We start from the raw sequence: 17,552 nt of genomic DNA, 5'->3' as shown, positions 1-17,552 counted from the left end.
CCCAATTAAGGCAATTAACACTTAATTTTTAATTACTCAATTAATTTAATTGTCCAACTGCATTTGCTCAAATTTTTAGATAGAAATTTCATAATAGTTTTTCTGAAATTTTCCACGAAACTAAAATAGGTCATATTAGGCTTAAGTTCTAAGCCTAATCTCATTAATTCATTTCTCGTGGTGAACTTCGAAAGAACCCAAAAACAATCGAACCCATACTTACAAAGAAAAAATGCATTGTTTTTAAAACCCTCATTACACTAAAAGTATTAAAATACTCAAATACTAATTAACCCCAAATTAAAAATGTGAAAAACCCATAATTTAATATTAATAGCTTGACTAATTAATTAACGTCTAAAGTATTACTAATCATGTGATAGTCATAATAATTTATTTAGAAAAAATAATATATTTGCATTCAAAATTAGGCTTAACAATTTCTCGTTTGTTTGTTTGTTTTTTTAACAGAATGTTTAATTAATTTTAGTACATGTATACTAACAAACTAATTAATTAATTAAATTAAACGTTTCAAAATGTAAACAATTAATCAAAAGTTTATGAGTTCATCTTCTTCTGACATTAACATTACTAACATATTTTAACATGCATCGTTAACCCTAATTATATAGCCTTTGAGGTTCTTGGCTTTTAGATGAAAACTACGTTAGAAAAACGTAATTTTAACAAGGAAAACTAAGGGTCTTAAAGACTACAACAATAGCACGTGAACCGAGTTAAGTTCCAAAGGCCAACCGATGTTTTTTTAATGAATCCAAAACACCATGCTTGCACCCAGGGCAGCGAAGGGTGCCATTCCTATTGTCGTCTGTAAGTTGACTCTTTTCGAAGAGATAACACCCAAATTTCCGGAATATTTTATTTCCTTTGTTATCGGGTTATAATTTCTCGAGAAATTTGAAATACTCAGTTTATTTCAATTTGAAGTTTGAAGGAGATAGATTATAGTTTATTTTATGGTGAAATATGGAGTCAGTATTTAAATATGAGTTTAAACAATGTTTAATTTTAATGCTTTCGTGTGTTGTTTTAACATCGTCGCAAATTCAGGTAAGATAAAGTAGCCGTAAGCCTTAATTTAAATTAATTTAAAGACAGTGCATTGTAATTAAGTTTGCTTTATTGGCCTTAATTTTAGATGTACTTGTTTACTCTTTTATCAGCACAGTTGGTCTTAATTTAAAATATGATGATTCATTATCATGACTTTTTAGGGTTAGCTTCATGGCCTTTTGAAGTAAATTTGTTTAGTAACTCGCATATTTCGGTTTAGAAACTTTTAGAGGAGTTTAGGAAATTTAGGCTTAGGAAATAGGCTTAAGATCATCGTGGTTCGTGGTTAAAGGGTTAGGCTTAACGCGTGACTTTGAATCTGCCGGGAAAAATAGGCTTAATCGTGTGAATAATTAGGCTTAGTGATAAGAGGAATTCAAAGTAGGCTTAAGATTATCGTGCTGCACCTTTGAAGGATTAGGCTTAACGCGTGACTATGAATCTATCGGGAAAAATAGGCTTAACTGTGTGAATAATTAGGCTTAGGAAGAAGAGGAATTCAAAATAGGCTTAAGATCATCGTGCTGCACGTTTGAAGGAATTAGGCTTAACCGTGTGACCAATTAGGCTTAGTACAATCATTAACTGTCCTAAAACTAACAGGACAATGACTTAACCGTAAACGACACTGAGGAATTCGATGTTCCATGGCTCGGGACGGATTTGCAGGACCCATCATCGGTGACTGACCTACCAGAACCAAGTTTCGCAACTATGGCTAATTCAAACATAGGACCACAACCATCCGAAAACCAAGCTGTTCCGTTTGACGACACCCAAATGCCCTTCACGTGTTCGGAAAGAATGTATGGTTACTACGCGGACCCAAGACACAACTGCACCGTGTTCCACGTTTGTTTCCCATACGTCACATCGGATGGTGGACAAGGCTTAGCTCACTACGCTTTTCAATGCCCGAAACCTACCATTTTCGACCAAGAGGCCTTTGTTTGCAATTACCCTGATGAGTCATACCCTTGCCAGGATTCCGAAAGGCTGTACGGTTTAAACGAAAAGTTAACAAGTCAACTTAAGAAAATAGCCAACAACGTTTATGATAAGGCTGTTAATCAGGATTTTGTTTAACTTAAACAATAAAACTTTTATATGTATCACGTTGTAGTTGTAAATAGACCATTTGATAAGAGTTCTGTTAATTTTAATGTAAATATTTCAATATTTTTCACTAAAATAAATTATTTGCAATCTTTAAATATGTTTAGTTATTCAAATATTAGCTGCATAAATATAAAGGGCGCTTTAAACTCTATCATTTAAAATTGGAACCACGTTTCTATCACAGTTAGAACCGAAGGTATAAGAATTTGAATTATTCATGAGTAAAATTTTCCTTATTCATGAAAATTTCTAACTTCGGTTCTACTTATGATATTAATATGGGACCAAAACTATTTCAGGATACTTTCTAATATGCTTATGCTAAAATATGCGTAAAAGTATGCTTATCTCTAATTAATTTAACAGTAATTAAAACCAATAATTTATTGAGATTTTGCACAGTTGAAAGTTACATTTTATAAATACCGAATTTTTTAAGTTTATGTAGTGAATTTTAATAATTTAAAATGGTTATGGCGAATTTTAAGTTAAGGCTGAGAATTTTGTTTCTAATTTAAAATTGTTCATGTTGAGTATCTTTTTTTTAAGTTAATTTTAGAACTTAAACCTCGGGTTCAACGGTGGTTTCAACAACCGGCTTTTGGGTAGTTTCTACGGCGGGTTGTTGGGTGGTTTGAATGGCGGGCTTTTGGGTAGTTTGGACAGCGGGCTTCTCGGTGGTCTTAACGATGGGCTCTTGGGTAGTTTGGACGGTGGGCTTTTCGGTGGTCTGAACGATGGGTTGTTGGGTAGTTTCCAAGGCGGGCTGTTGAGTGGTCTGAACGATGGGTTCTTGGATTGTTTGAACGACGGGTTTAGCAGTGGTCTTTACGGCTACCTTTTTGATACTCTTAACGATGGGCTTTTTGGTAGTGGTAACGGGAACGACCTTGCTCTTGGGTTTAAGGTAACCTCTCTTCCTCTGGAGTTTACGTTTGGGTTTTGGTGTGGTTACTTCTTCGTATTCTTCTTCTTCGTAAACATCAGTAGTCGGGTAATAAGGAGCGGGAGTAGTGAAGTACAAGTTGGAATCAAAGTCAGAATCTTGGCAAGGTCCAAGGAATTCATCCCAATCGCAGTTAAGAAGGGATTGACTGAAAGAGGTTCCGTTGGGGCACTTGAAAGTGGATTGAACCATGGAGTAAGTACCATCACGACGGTAAACCTGTTAATGAGATAAGGAAAAAGGTTTAATTAGATAAAGAATGCAAGTGGAATCGACTCTCTATCTTAATTAGAACCGAAGTTATCAGTATTTGAATTATTCATGAGTGATATGTTTCGATTCATGAAAATTTCTAACTTTTTATCTACTTATGCTATTGAAACGGGACGAAATTCGTTTCAGGGTAGGTTTTAACGCTAATTAACATGACACTGACTAATTATCAACCGGAAGTGTTCTTACCTTATGACAAATGTGGAAGTATTTGCATTCGTTTTCCATATCGGCGTAGTATCCGTAAATACGTCCAATGCAGTTGAAACTGGTCGTGATGGGTTCTACTTCATCAACACCCTTTGGTGGGGTGACATAAACGAGCCTCTTGGCGGGAGCGGCGTAGCCAAAGAAAGCGTAAGCGGCGTAAGCCACAAGGCAAGCTGAAAGTAATTAACAAAAAACCCTCTAATTAAGACTAACAATTCTAGAAAGATAAATTTAAAATCAAATATAGTTGCTACAGTAAGAACTTAACCTAGTACTATTTAAAACTAATCAACCAAAAAAATTATTCTAATAACTGAACTGAATTTTTCATAAAATAACTTTAAAACTATCTGAAAGTTCACAAAACTAGCGATTAGCGAATTAGTAAAATAATTTCTAAGTTTCTAGCTAAGGTTTAAGTCTAACTTATAAGTCAAGAAGAAGTTTAGAGACTTACCAATGAGGATTTTGGAGATCATATTGAAATGTATCGGGCACAACTTAATCCAGCAAAAGAAGGAGTAAGAATGGTATACATTTGCCGCCAAATCTCGTATTTATAGACCCCGGCCCCAAACCATACCATATCGAATATTCAACATTGCAATAACCCGGGCTTGTCTGTTGTTCCAGGATGTTAAGTTAAGGCAGGCAGCTGCTAATCTCTTCAAGAGAACTCCGCCCTTAGGATGAACTGGGCATGATTTGAGAAATTGGTAGTGTTTGCTTTTTCCCGGTAAGAATTTTGGGGATTTTCCGAGCGTGGGGACCATCTTCGCCACGTGCTGCCCCTGATTGGGAAAAGGGTAGCGTCTTTTCGCGCCAAAAATAGTGGCGCGTGAAATTTTAGTTTTCCCGCCATTTACTGGTAATTTTAGGCGCGAAAATTCTGTAGCCTCAGTGATTTATTTATTTAAAAATAAGTATTTTGATAAAATATAGGCTTTGTTTATGGGTACAGTTGAGACAGATGTTTTGTTTCAAAATTCCCTGACTTCTCCGGGGTCATTCCTGACTATCTGAAGTTATTTTACCTGACTAATTATAAATTAGTAAAGTGACTAATTAGTACCAAAATTAAAAACTAAATATATTACTTTACATTACGATTTCTTATACTTTTGGAATGGTTAGAGTTAAGAAACTAAAACTACCCATTAATAGTAGGCTTAATTGTTGTGTCGTGAATTGTTGTCCGTCAGGGAAGTGTTAATTGGTTTCTCTTAAATTAATTAATAGAATAGTAATTAAAAACTTCAACTCTTAATTTGAATAAATTTTTATTTTTAAATATATTTATTGTAACCTTCAAGAAATTGACCTGACACAATTCAAATCAATCCCTGATAATTTTGACCCCATTTTTAGTTTAATTAGTAATGTTTTCCCCTCATAATGGCCACCACCTCAAGAAACTGATGTCGTACTCATATTGAGATGCCTGAACCTGAAGTTCATTAAGCCTAATCATTAAATTTTTTTAAAAACGTGGGAGATGTTGGGAAATTCCTAATGCTTAACCCTTCTAATAATAATTTCTTTTTCTCTTACTTAACTTAATCTCTCTATCATTCTATTGAAATCAAATATTTTTATTTCAAAACAAATCCAACCTCGATAAATAAGGTCAAAGGTTCGTCATGGTCAGTTTATCTACAATTCTTTAACCCTAAAAAAGTCATAACATATTTTATCTTGTTTTTACAAAATATGTCCATACTAGAAAAATAAGGTCAAAGTTCGTCACGGTCAATAGATAGATTTATCTAGAAATACGTTTCGAGGTAGAATTGAATTGATGCATTGTAACAGGACCGAGGATAATGGTTTTTCCAAATAGAGTGTCGAAAGGAGAGTTTTTGTAACAAAGAAAGGGTTCAAGTTCAATCGTTTGTTTGCAATTGATACGCTAAGAACCAGTATGTAGATGTTAGGGGGATTGTGTTAAGGTTATGGGGTATTTTCAAGGGGATGTTGAGCCTTTGACCATATTAGCTTTATTTATTTAAACAAAAATGTATCGTTCGGAACACGTGGCAAAATGAATAGAATTTAACACCGACAAAACATGTGGTTTTCGTAGTAACATAAGTTTATAAGTGATATGTTAACCATAAGTATGACATCACCTATACGATTCGTAATGCTACTGAGAGACTTACAGCAGCTCGAGATAACTAGTTCGACTCAAGGAGAACGAGGGGGAGCGAGTCAATTAAAGTCCTACTCGATGGTGGTTAATTAATTTTGCAGCTAGGACTTATTTACATCTAGGTCCTATTTATTTAATCTGCATTACTAAGCCCCATTTGACAGCAGCGCCTGCCCCACTCACCAGGCCTCCCTCGCTTTACCTCCTCGAATCTATGACCTACCTCACTCACTCACTTCAAAATTACAAGCTCCACTTTGTAACCAGAGATTAATTAAACAAACTTATGGAAGGAACATATCTTATGAACTTATGGTAGTATTTATTTGAAAAACAAGATAGTCGCTTTCTAAGGTCAGATTCTATTATTGTGTTTGCCTACGTTTTGGGGGAATTTTACAAATCGTTTCTAAGAAATCACACAAAAAAATAAATATTATTTCAATTTATCAAGTTTACAGTTTTATTTATTTAGTAAAAACAAATATTTTTATTATATATAGGAGTTTCTATTAATTTCATATTTAATTATGAAACTTAAAGGCAATAATTTCTAATTTAATTAAGGGACCATCCCTAAAACACTCATCAAATCTCTTAGGTCAAACAAAATGGAGAAAGATAGAAGATTTACATTTTCTACTCGTCTAGTTTTATCTAAATTAAATAATAGTATATCATAAATTTCTTAATTTAATAAACTTATCTGTTATAGGCCTAGAAATTTCTATTAATTAATTTATTTAATTTTTTTAAATAGGTACATATTCTTCATTACTAAATTTTAATTACTTTATAATTGAACAACAAAAGAGTTTCATATGTTGGGGGTGAAAAGATTCCAATTAGCTATATGCATTCCTTACATCAGTATAGAGTGCTGTCAGTTGTGACGTCAGATCCAAGGTTAACCGTCACGAGTCTGCGTTTAGCAATGGGCGGCCATGACAGTTACCGTTTTTTCTTTATGGGAAAACAGCATGGGTGACGTCACACCGGCGCTTCTGACAGCACTCTATTATGGTCTTCTACTACCCTCGTATTTTAAAGACATTTTCAACCAAAATCCGTATTCTGATTGGTTAATAAGCTTTCTCTATAGTGTCCTGGCATTGTTACTGATAGATAAGGGTCGATGGTCCATCTGTAATGCATTTACGTGCTGTCAACAAACAAGAGGTCGAACCCTCGGACCTTTGGACACCAATTATCTCGATTGGAAAAGTATAAAAGGGGCCATTCTTTCAACTGTTTCTATCAAACCCAAACCTTCCTTTCTTCGAGTCTTTGACAAAGAAGTGGTTGTTAATCTTTCTTCCAACTCTAAAAGCCTAACGTCTGGTCAAAACCATCTTCATCATGTTTTCAATCAAAGAATTTCTTGGTAAGTTTGTTAATTCCTTATTTTTTTCTTGGACTTACAAAAAATTAGTTTTATACCAAATTTCGGTGATAAGCTAAGTCCCTCATAGTGTCAACCAAGCCTCTCATAGACTACAGACTTTGTTTAGGTACTAACCAAACCTCTCATAGACTACAGACTTTGTTTAGGTACTAACCAAACCTCTCATAGACTATCAGACTTTGTTTAGGACGTACTAACCAAGCCCCTAATAGACTACAGACATTATTTTAGTGTGAACCAAGCCTCTTATAGACTTCATTCTTTGTTTAGGTACTAACCAAGCCCCTAATAGACTACAGACATTATTTTAGTGTGAACCAAGCCTCTCATAGAGTATAAACTTTCTTCTTTAATGAATTTTTTAGGAAAAAAACCCTTCTTAGACCAAATTTAGGTCAAATTGCTACTATAAGGCTTTTTGTTGGAAAAAAAACCTAGTTAAGCCTAATGTATTAATTTCTCTTTTACAGCTATCTTCATTGCCGTCGTCTGCATTTCAAACGTCTGTGTATTTGCCCAAGAAGACGTTCTCCCTGAACCAATTAACCTATCACAACTAGTGGACCTAATTGTGGAAGAACACTTAATTGACACTGTTGATGACGAAACTTCAAACCACACTCTACCATCGGTCTCGGAAGTCCTCAACCAATACGCCCCAATTCAAAATTTCTCCTTCGCTTGCTCGGTCCGTTCCGGACGCCATTACGGATATTACGCTGACATGGAGACCAACTGCAAGTACTTCCACGTTTGCACTACAGTGTCACCCGAACCCGGTACCGCCACACCAACCTTGGTACAATTCTACTTCCAATGCCCCGAAGAAACCGTGTTTGATCAGAAAACAACGGCTTGTGTGGACAAAGAAAAGGCAATCCCTTGCGAAAAATCAGAGGAGTTCTTCTACCGTAACACCGAATATGAAAATGATGAAACAGATGGACCCATTGAAGACAAAGATATGTAATCGTAATTTATTAATTAATTAATTTGTCGTAATTGTATACTAATTGATGTATTGTAAATAACTAAACCTTTCACTGTAATAAAATCTTCAATTTCAACTTTTTAAATTTGGTGTCTTAAACTATAGTCTTAAGCATACACCAAAAAGCCACAAATTCCCGCCAAAATTTGTGAAGTCCAGTATCAAAATTCAAAATTCCTCCCCCACTTCCCCCTCAACCCTTCCCCTGTCCAAAAGGCAACTTTGGGCGCGTTGCTAGAACATTCCCTGAATACCTCCCCTGCCTATAAAAGGACCCCCACCTTTGTCCCCAAGTCATTCACTCGGACGAGACGATCCTGACCAGACAGAGCCACTACACCCTAGCCTGACTTGAGCCGAGCCGAATTTCACCTGCAGTCTGCTGAAACCTGTTAGCTTTTAGAATCAATTGTTTGAGACTTAGATCTTTTTCTTGGAACTTATACCGAGGACCATGTTACCCGTTGAATTATTTATTTTTGGTAAGTGGAATTTTTCTCAAATATTTCTAAGTTTTCTCGGAAATTTTCTTATTAGTGTTAGTTTTTCTGGAGAATTTTAATGGTTTAAATTTGGGTGAGGTACACTTTCAATCTTTTTTAGTTTAAGATAGATTTAGGGTTAATTTTAATGCACTCTAGTTAAATTAACTGTGTTGAGATTTAGGGAAGCTTTTTTTGTCATCTAAGTCCCGTCCCTGATTTTTTTTAGTACTTCTCATTACGTTGATAACAAAATTTTAAGCCTAATTATTCTTTTTTCTGTTTTTATTTTAAAGTTGCCGCTATCGTGGTGTTTTCCTTGACTCCTGCCGTGGGCCAGGACACGGAGTACTCCGTGGATCAGGAACCCATCTTAGACTTGGACTACGCACTCGAGCACGATATGGACTTATCTGAAATTTTCGATGTGATTACCGAAGAAAGCAGAAACGATACCGACGTTAAAGATTCCCTTCTACGTCCTGCCATCCTGAAAGTCTTCGATAAGCTCCCGAATGACCGAAACTTCACCTTCAGTTGCTCCGGACGTTATTATGGATACTACGCGGACATGGAGACCGATTGCAAGTACTTTCACATCTGCTCCGCCATTTACCAGGACTACGTCAACCCTACGCCGTTGCGATTTTCCTTTGAATGCCCCAATGGGACCATCTTCAACCAAGAGACGGTAGACTGTGAAGAACCGGAAATGGCCATACCATGTGAAAAATCACCCGATTTCTTTTATCTCAACGAGGAATTGGAAGTTGGTAAAGACAACGGAACGATTGAAGAGAACCCTCTCATTGCTACACCCTCTGTCGCCATCATTCATCCAGACCGCAACCAGTGAACGCTTATTTATTTTAATTTTGATGATTTAATAACAAAAGCCCTTGTAAATAACTAATTAATCCCAGTGTGCCATTAAAATTTGCAATTTTAACCTTAATTTTGTGTCTTCTAGTAATGCTAAGCCTAATTCTATGTCTTAAGCCTATTTGTAGTCTTATTAATGAAATGTTAGTAAATTTGACACCCATAGACCAAGGAGATGTTTGCCTTTCATTTGAGTTGGGTTACGGGCGAGTAAAGATCTGGGAGCAGCCGACCGTGGCCAGCTAAGCTAAAGCTAGTTGACCACACTTGACCTCCCACACTGAGCCCCAATCTGAAGCTATCGTTAACTTGGTTCACTTAACAAGCCAGTTCACTAAAACTAAACATTAGAAGGTTAGTTATACCTTAGAAGAAGATTTAAAATTAAATTTGAAAGTCATATTTCGGTTTTATAAGGTATTGGATGTATTTCCGGTCTAGGGTGGTGTTCGAATTTTGGCGGGACCAAGACCGGAACGATTACGTCACAAAATGGCGGCTTCAGACTGTGTTTAGGTAGTGATTTCATCGGAAATTAGGAAATATATGTAGACTTGGCGAATATTTAATCAAATTATCGAAAGGAAAAGGATGCTATCGAAGTATACGGGATTTAATTTAATCATTATGTTTCGTAGTTTTTATTGTTCGAGCTTCTAAAACCCAATGGATAACGCGCAAAACGAAAGAAATGGACCAAGAATGGAAAGAAGATTTTCAGGTAAGCTAAGCCTTGGCATTGTTTTTTTCCTTATTTTTATTTTTAATTTGAGGTTAATTGTATTTAAATTAATCCCAGAAAATTTTAAAACTTGTCTTAATGTTAGTGTTATAATTCTTTTATATTAATTTAAACGTAATTCTGATAAATATTAGGGAAACTTAAATCAAACGTAATGTAGAGCATAGCTAGCTGTCAAAAACTCAAAACAAATCGGAAAATACTAAAAAAGGTTAAAATTAGAAAAATACTAAAATGACCTGGTTTTACGCATGAATAACTTTTCTTCAGGGCTAGTTTAATAAAAACTGTAAAATTCTATTATGAATCTGTTTTCTAAAGCCCTTTTCAATCGAATTTTCTGATGATATTTCAATGTATAGAATCAATCAAATATTCCCGTTACCATATTTACCACTTTCCCTCCGTTAAGCGCATTATAAAGACTTTTAGAAATTTTTTTAATACTATATGATGCAAATTTAATAGGGAACTATAATCTATCATGTAAATATCGTTATTAACAATCCAGAAACGTAATTTGATCAAAATTAAATCATTCATTTACGTAAATGTGAAATTTACTTACATTAATGTCAGAGTAGAATAATCCAACATCACTACTGTAATCCTGATGCAAACTAGCGAGTTTTTAAGTGCTCTGTATCATTTACAGCTCTCTAATCTCACCTTTTTAGACTTTGTACCTAGACTATTGTTCCCATTTTTGCCTTTCACCGTTAGACTATTGTTATACTTCTACTTGACGTTTTTACCTCCCCATTTTAAGGCGAGTCAACAAAATCTGAGGCTAGTGATAGCGTTCCCGATAATCATGATTGCGACTATGAACCTGGACTCGAATTTGACGATACTGAGCTAGTCCAAGCAGCAACTGCTGGTGAGAGAGAGCTCTATTTTATAACTTACGCCTACTTAGAATTATAAGTTTTATGGCTTCTTAAAAAGTCAGTTTTATCTTGTACTGGTAGACATATCTAGAGTTATACAGTTACAAACGCGTTTTATATATATATATATATATATATATATATATATATTTAATAATAAAAATGGGTGAGACTGGTGGTGGTGCTAAAGCAGCGGAGAACCTACAAGGTTCGTTAAAAAACCTTAGGAAATCTTTTAAACACGCACTATATTTTGTTTATGCGCTTTTTGGGAATATTTGTAAGCAAAGGTGATGGTTTTTAAGCTTAACACGGGAAAAGGAACTATGTTTAATTAATTTTCGCAGCCGAATTAATTTAATTTAATTTAATTGAACATGATAATGCAATTTAAAGAAGGTTTTACTTTTTCTCACTTCGCAGTACAGCACTTTTCATTTCACGAAGGTAAGAGTGCTGCAGTGCAGTTTAAAATACAAAAAAGTTCCCTTACACAAGCTTTTCATTAATTAATTAATTATTAAATTAATTAGCACTTAATTAATTAACTTTATTTGCTATTGGCCCCCCACTGCTTTGGCAATGTGGCACTTGCATGCTTGTTTTTCTTTTTCCCCGCATGTTATTGTATTCTCAGTGTTTTAGAAACCAAGGGTGTAGCTCAAGACACCTTTGTTTATTAAAACCGAGGGGGTAGACACTTTGGATCTCTGTGTACACCTGAGTTCAAAAGAGTTCAACTTTGACAGTGCATTGAGTTCAAAGCCTTCGGAACTCAGAGTTCAGCTTTGACAGTGCATTGAGTTCAAAGCCTTCGGAACTCAGAGTTCAGCTTTGACAGTGCATTGAGTTCAAAGCCTTCGGAACTCAGAGTTCAGCTTTGACAGTGCATTGAGTTCAAAGCCTTCGGAACTCAGAGTTCAGCTTTGACAGTGCATTGAGTTCAAAGCCTTCGGAACTCAGAGTTCAGCTTTGACAATGCATTGAGTTCAAGACATATTGTACACCTGAGTTCTCAAGTGTCTACCCCCTCGATTAAAACAGTGTTCAAATTCCCCGTTTCAATGAAAACTAACGTTTTTTCCCCATAAAAACTATATTAAAACGGCAACTTTGTTGTATGGTGAGATATTTACGATTACGATTGAACTCAATCCAGTTCCATCACGAAATTAAAACTAATTACAAAGCTTAGCTTAGGCTTAAAACGTACCTAATTAAGTAAACTAATAACCGTAATCTTTATTTTCATCGCCACACAAAGAAATATGTCTCGAAAAAGAAGAAGAATTAGAGGAAAATTATTTGGAATCTCCGATGTCCGATGGAATTATGGATGAAAATTTTGAGGAAGTTTTGGGGGATCAATATGATCATTGCACGGATGATGAACTTAATTTAGACGATTTTGAAGACATTGCCAAGTACGGAATTGTTGAAATAGCTGGAGATGACGCGTATGGTCGGAAAGTCATCGTCATATCGGCCTGTCGTTTACCCTCAAATAAAGAATTGAATCACCAAAGATTTTTAAGGTACTTATGATCATTTTTTGTAAGTATTTTTCGATGTTTTTTATTAACCTTTAACCTTGGAAATACGAAGGTATTTGATGCACACGCTCAATCAATTTGTCGAAAGCGATTATTCGCTCGTTTATTTTCATTATGGACTAAATAGTAAAAATAAACCTTCGTTAAGTTGGCTATGGCAAGCCTATAAAGCATTTGATAGAAAGTATGTTCTATAATTTAATTTAATTTATTTACCAAAATTAAATATTAATTAATTTAATTAAATTAAATATAAATTAATTTAATTAAATAAATAATTAATTTAATTAAATATTAATTAATTTAATTAAATAAATAATTAATTTAATTAAATATTAATTAATTTAATTAAATAAATAATTAATTTAATTAAATAAATAATTAATTTAATTAAATAAATAATTAATTTAATTAAATAAATAATTAATTTAATTAAACAATTATTAATTTAATTAAATATTAATTAATTTAATTAAATAAATAATTAATTTAATTAAATATTAATTAATTTAATTAAATAAATAATAAAATTTAATTTAGATATAAGAAAAATTTGAAAGCTCTCTATCTAGTCCATCCCACCAATTTTATAAGAATAGTATGGAAAATATTTAAACCCGCAATTAGGTACTATTTAAATTTAAAATATTAATTAATTAGTTAGTTTAAATTTAATTAATTAGTTAAAAAATTCTTTAGCGTCAAATTTGGAAAAAAAGTTATGTATGTAAATTATTTGCCTGAGCTTAAACAACATTTACATTTTGACCAATTGGCCATTCCTGATGTTGTTATACAGTAAGATATTTAAATCTAATTAATTATAAAGATTAATTAATTAATTTATTTTTCATTAGACATGATATGAAATTACAATTAGCTGCAAAAGGAACATGGTTAACACCTTCTCCAAGCACAGGTTCTATTCAAGGCTCTCAACCTTTAGATACGCAACAATTTAGGGTATCTTTAGCTTTGTAAGTTAATTTCCCTTTAAATTACGTAGTTTTAATCATTTTTTACTTTTTCGCGCCAATTGAGTGGGCACACAAAAGTATTGGTCCGACCCCCTTCTGGCTGGCTGGCGGCCGGTTTTTGACGTGCGTTTTTAATTTTTACTTTTTTCTAGCATTAAAGAACACAATAACGGAGCTCCATTACCGAGAGTTGTTAGGCAATGCATTGATTATCTAGACAATGATAATGGTAAGTTTGTAATTAATTATCTTAATTAAGCCGTAATTAACTTAATTTCTTAATTATTTTGGGTAGCATTGGAAACTGAAGGTATTTTCAGACGATCCGCGAACGCGAAAACCGTCAAAGAAGTTCAAAAATTGTTTGATGAAGGGAAACCAATTGATTTTGAAGCCTATGATAACATTCATTTACCGGCTGTGATTCTAAAAACGTTTTTGCGCGAACTTGACGAACCAGTTTTAACATTTGATCTCTATGATGACGTTTTCAAGTTTCAAGGTAAGTTAAATTTTGATTTAAGCCTCGCCTTGTGCTTGTTGACTGTAATTAATTAATATTTAATCTAATTAATTTTAGAACTGGACAGTGTAGATAAACTTCCAGTTGTAAAATCTTTAATTCTGGGAAAATTACCGGAAGAAAATTACGAACTTCTAAAATACGTTATTAAATTTTTAGTAAAAGTAAGTCGTTTTGTTAGTTTAATTTTATTTTATTGAAGTATTTATTTTAATTTTAATTAAATTAGGTTGAAGATCGTTCCGACTTGAATAAGATGACCGCGTCCAATTTGGCCATTGTTTTTGGTCCAAATTTGTTATGGTCGAGGCAACAACAAGCCTCTCTATCCTCAATAATGCACATTAACCATTTTACAGAGTTTTTATTGAAGAATCATGACCTGATATTTCTCAAGTAGGCCCAAACCATATTTTTTCAAACACCTTACACTTTAATTAATCAATTAATTAGGCTAATTAATTAAATTAGTTAATTAATTACTAACAGAAAAATCCTTTTCCTTGTGATTAAAAATCGCGACTTTTTTTTTTCCTGATCTAATTAAACTTATTTAAACTCTCCCAAATCAGTTAAATTTAATTAAAATAGTTAAATTAATCGCGAGGAATTAGTGTAAATACTTCAAATACTTAAAGTTTCACCTTATTTTAATTTAAACTGCGGTAGAAATTTAAATATTGGCTAAGACTAAATAGTTAAGCCTTGGACAATTGTTTTCCCGCGTTAGTTAAGCCTTGGACAATTTTTTCCCGCGCGCGCGAAAAGTCTCAAAGTCTCTTTTCCCGCGTTAGTTAAGCTTTGGACAATTTTTTCCCACGCGGGCGAAAGTCTCAAAGTCTCTTTTCCCGCGTTAGTTAAGCCTTGGACAATTTTTTCCCGCGCGCGTGAAAGTCTCTAAGTCCCACCCAATGTTAAGGAAATAATAATAACAACAGTCAGTTGGTGCTAAGTCGTCATAAGCCTAGAGTCTCTTTATTTAACTTTAAAAATAGATTTTTATATAGCGGATATAATATTTAATTATACGTAATTAGTTAATTACTAATTAGTCTCATATACAAAACATATTTAGTTAACAGAATTAGGTTCCTGCAAGATTGTAAATTGTGTAATATAACTCTTACTCTCAAAAATGTTTTAACCACCGGTGGAAAGAAAAATAGCGCTGGTACAATTTGTTATTAGCAAAAATATCAATTAATATTGATATTAGCACTTATTTAAATGAAAATATAAGTTTAATTAGTTTAATTTAGTTCTAATTAACGTGTTATTAACAATATTTTTTAATTTAACGCCTCAGGTAAGTGGATGCAAACGGATTGGTAGAGTTGGGAAAATATTAATTAATATTAATATTAGCGCTTTATTAAATGAAAATATAAGTTCAGTTAGTTTAATTTAGTCCTAATTAACGTGTTAATATCCTTATTTTTTAAATTAATCCCTTAAATTAAATAGATGCAAACGGATTGGTAGAGTTGGGAAAATATTAATTAATATTGATATTGGCGCTTTTTGAAATGAAAATATAAGTTCAGTTAGTTTAATTTAGTCCTAATTAATGTGCTAATAACCATATTTTTTAAATTAATCCCTTAATTAAGTGGATGCAAACGGATTGGTAGAGTTGGGAAAATATTAATTAATATTGATATTAGCGCTTTATTAAATGAAAATATAAGTTCAATTAGTTTAATTTAGATCTAATTAACGTGTTAATAACCTTATTTTTTAAATTAATCCCATAACCTTATTTTTTAAATTAATCCCATAACCTTATTTTTTAAATTAATCCCTTAATTAAATGGATGCAAACGGATTGGTAGATTTGGGAAAATATTAATTAATATTGATATTGGCGCTTTTTGAAATGAAAATATAAGTTCAATTAGTTTAATTTAGTTCTAATTAACGTTTAAATGAACCTAGTTTATACATTTATCCCTTAATTAAATGGATTCAAACGGATTGGTAGAATTTGAGGTAAGTTATTGTTCGGGCAAAGTATATGCAAATTGTTATGTTGCTAATAGCAGCCAAGGCTTAAATGAATATTAACTTTTGCAACCGGTTTTTTGTACTTTACCCAATATTAATTGCAATTAATATAAACGTACCAGCGCTATAATTAATTCCAAATTCAACCAAAAGCCAAATATTTAACTAAAATAAACAAACAAATAAACAATCTTCCATTACGAATTTTTTAACAAAAATATACCTTAAATTTTTTATAAAAAGATTAGGGGTGTGGTTTAATAATATACTTTCCTAATGTTCTTTAATTTAATTTAATTTAATTTAATGGACCAATAATTTTAAATTTCATTATTATTTCCTAAAATTCGTAACCCCTAACCTTTGAACTGCAAAAATTAATTAAAAAAAATATTGTAAATAAGGAAAATAATTATTAATTATATAATAGAAGAAACGCCCAAAAATTAAATTAATTAAACGTGAAATACTTAAATTTTATTTATATTTATATATATATATATATAGATGGGTTTTTTGCGGTGCTCATAAATTAATTATTGTATTATATTTTGCAATTAATTTTATTGCCTGAAATTTAGAGCACATATCAATTAACGGTAAATTAATTAAGCTTTTTAGATAAAGGGTAATTAAAAAAAGAAATAAAAAACATTTTGTAAATAATGAAGTTGAAAATGGAAACAAAGAAAAAGAAAAATAAAAAAAAACATCGTTTTAAGTGTAAATTTTTATGAAGAAAATTAAATGTAATTAACTTAATTTTGTGTTTTTGATAAATTTTATAGGAAGAGAAACTTTGCACAAAATGAACAAATGTTTGAAGGCCGCCAATTGAACAGGCTTCTATAGCCAAAAGCGTGATCTAGTAGGCTGTGGTACTAAACGGAATTTAGTCAATTGTGACGTCGTTCTCCAACTAGTTCCCGGTCCCGGGTTCGATTCCCGGCGATGGCGTAGAGCCCGATGTTATTTATTCGGGGACGCCTGGGATTAGACTCCGTTGTTAATGTAACATTCGGAGCCGCCCCAAAATTATGTAGGTGTAGTGAAGGTTGGAGGTTAACCCTAGTTACAGAGGCAGCCCCCCCACGGTTTTTTTAAAGGGATAGTAGTTCAGTTCCAAGTTCATTCCAGTTCAATCTGCATAGAGGGTATAGGCATATAGTAGCAGTGCCGCATAGAGGGTATAGGCCTGTAAAAGCCTATACGAGTCGTTTCAGAGTCGTTACCCCCTGCTATTATCCAATACTGTTACCCCCTGCTGATACCCCCTGCTGATACCCCCTGCTGGGACCCCCTGCTGGGACCCCCTGCTGGGACCCC

The 17,552-nt window shown here is 33.2% G+C and overlaps 3 protein-coding genes across 5 annotated transcripts; 2 read left to right on the top strand and 1 right to left on the bottom strand.

The window, feature by feature from the left end:
* Window positions 1-805: 805 nt before the first annotated feature.
* On the top strand, window positions 806-9,606 carry LOC149615637 (uncharacterized). The gene is made up of 5 exons (XM_089857191.1): window positions 806-1,074; window positions 1,681-2,160; window positions 2,756-3,337; window positions 7,640-8,149; window positions 8,915-9,606. The coding sequence occupies exons 1-5, from the start codon at window positions 991-993 to the stop codon at window positions 9,509-9,511; spliced, it is 2,253 nt and encodes a 750-aa protein (XP_089713317.1). The 5' UTR covers window positions 806-990; the 3' UTR covers window positions 9,512-9,606.
* LOC149615638 (uncharacterized) lies at window positions 2,566-4,498 on the bottom strand. The gene is made up of 3 exons (XM_089856553.1): window positions 4,083-4,498; window positions 3,605-3,798; window positions 2,566-3,361 (listed from the first exon to the last, which is right to left on the bottom strand). The coding sequence occupies exons 1-3, from the start codon at window positions 4,102-4,104 to the stop codon at window positions 2,759-2,761; spliced, it is 819 nt and encodes a 272-aa protein (XP_089712679.1). The 5' UTR covers window positions 4,105-4,498; the 3' UTR covers window positions 2,566-2,758.
* A 445-nt stretch (window positions 9,607-10,051) lies between the features above and the next one.
* On the top strand, window positions 10,052-16,988 carry LOC149615636 (rho GTPase-activating protein 8-like). Of its 3 annotated transcripts, none has more exons than XM_089856549.1 (12): window positions 10,052-10,258; window positions 11,049-11,159; window positions 11,569-11,616; window positions 12,434-12,704; window positions 12,775-12,906; window positions 13,263-13,349; window positions 13,422-13,520; window positions 13,580-13,699; window positions 13,852-13,928; window positions 13,995-14,201; window positions 14,280-14,386; window positions 14,452-16,988. In XM_089856549.1, exons 1-12 carry the CDS (start codon window positions 10,204-10,206, stop codon window positions 14,620-14,622), a joined length of 1,485 nt encoding a protein of 494 aa, XP_089712675.1. In that variant the 5' UTR covers window positions 10,052-10,203; the 3' UTR covers window positions 14,623-16,988. The 3 variants fall into 3 exon arrangements, with proteins under 3 accessions (XP_089712675.1, XP_089712676.1, XP_089712677.1); XM_089856550.1 differs by having other exon boundaries at window positions 10,053-10,258; window positions 11,593-11,616; XM_089856551.1 differs by lacking the exon at window positions 11,569-11,616 and having other exon boundaries at window positions 10,055-10,258.
* The last annotated feature ends 564 nt before the right edge of the window (window positions 16,989-17,552 follow it).

The sequence above is a fragment of the Phalangium opilio genome, unplaced genomic scaffold (genome assembly GCF_054372755.1).
Source record: "Phalangium opilio isolate 3A_F unplaced genomic scaffold, DU_Popi_V2 ptg000217l_1, whole genome shotgun sequence".
In the NCBI taxonomy this organism is placed as follows: domain Eukaryota; kingdom Metazoa; phylum Arthropoda; class Arachnida; order Opiliones; family Phalangiidae; genus Phalangium; species Phalangium opilio.
This window is presented reverse-complemented; position numbering and strand designations above follow the sequence as displayed.

Coding starts and splice junctions, on each gene's coding strand:
- LOC149615637 (XM_089857191.1), top strand. CDS start 991: ATGGAGTCAGTATTTAAATATGAGTTTAAACAATGTTTAATTTTAATG. Junction 1,075..1,680: donor TAACATCGTCGCAAATTCAG/GTAAGATAAAGT, acceptor TAAAACTAACAG/GACAATGACTTAACCGTAAA. Junction 8,150..8,914: donor CCATTGAAGACAAAGATATG/TAATCGTAATTT, acceptor TAACAAAATTTT/AAGCCTAATTATTCTTTTTT.
- LOC149615638 (XM_089856553.1), bottom strand. CDS start 4,104: ATGATCTCCAAAATCCTCATTG. Junction 3,799..4,082: donor GATCTCCAAAATCCTCATTG/GTAAGTCTCTAA, acceptor AATTACTTTCAG/CTTGCCTTGTGGCTTACGCC. Junction 3,362..3,604: donor ACTTCCACATTTGTCATAAG/GTAAGAACACTT, acceptor TCTCATTAACAG/GTTTACCGTCGTGATGGTAC.
- LOC149615636 (XM_089856549.1), top strand. CDS start 10,204: ATGGATAACGCGCAAAACGAAAGAAATGGACCAAGAATGGAAAGAAGA. Junction 13,700..13,851: donor TTTAGGGTATCTTTAGCTTT/GTAAGTTAATTT, acceptor ACTTTTTTCTAG/CATTAAAGAACACAATAACG. Junction 14,202..14,279: donor TGACGTTTTCAAGTTTCAAG/GTAAGTTAAATT, acceptor AATTAATTTTAG/AACTGGACAGTGTAGATAAA.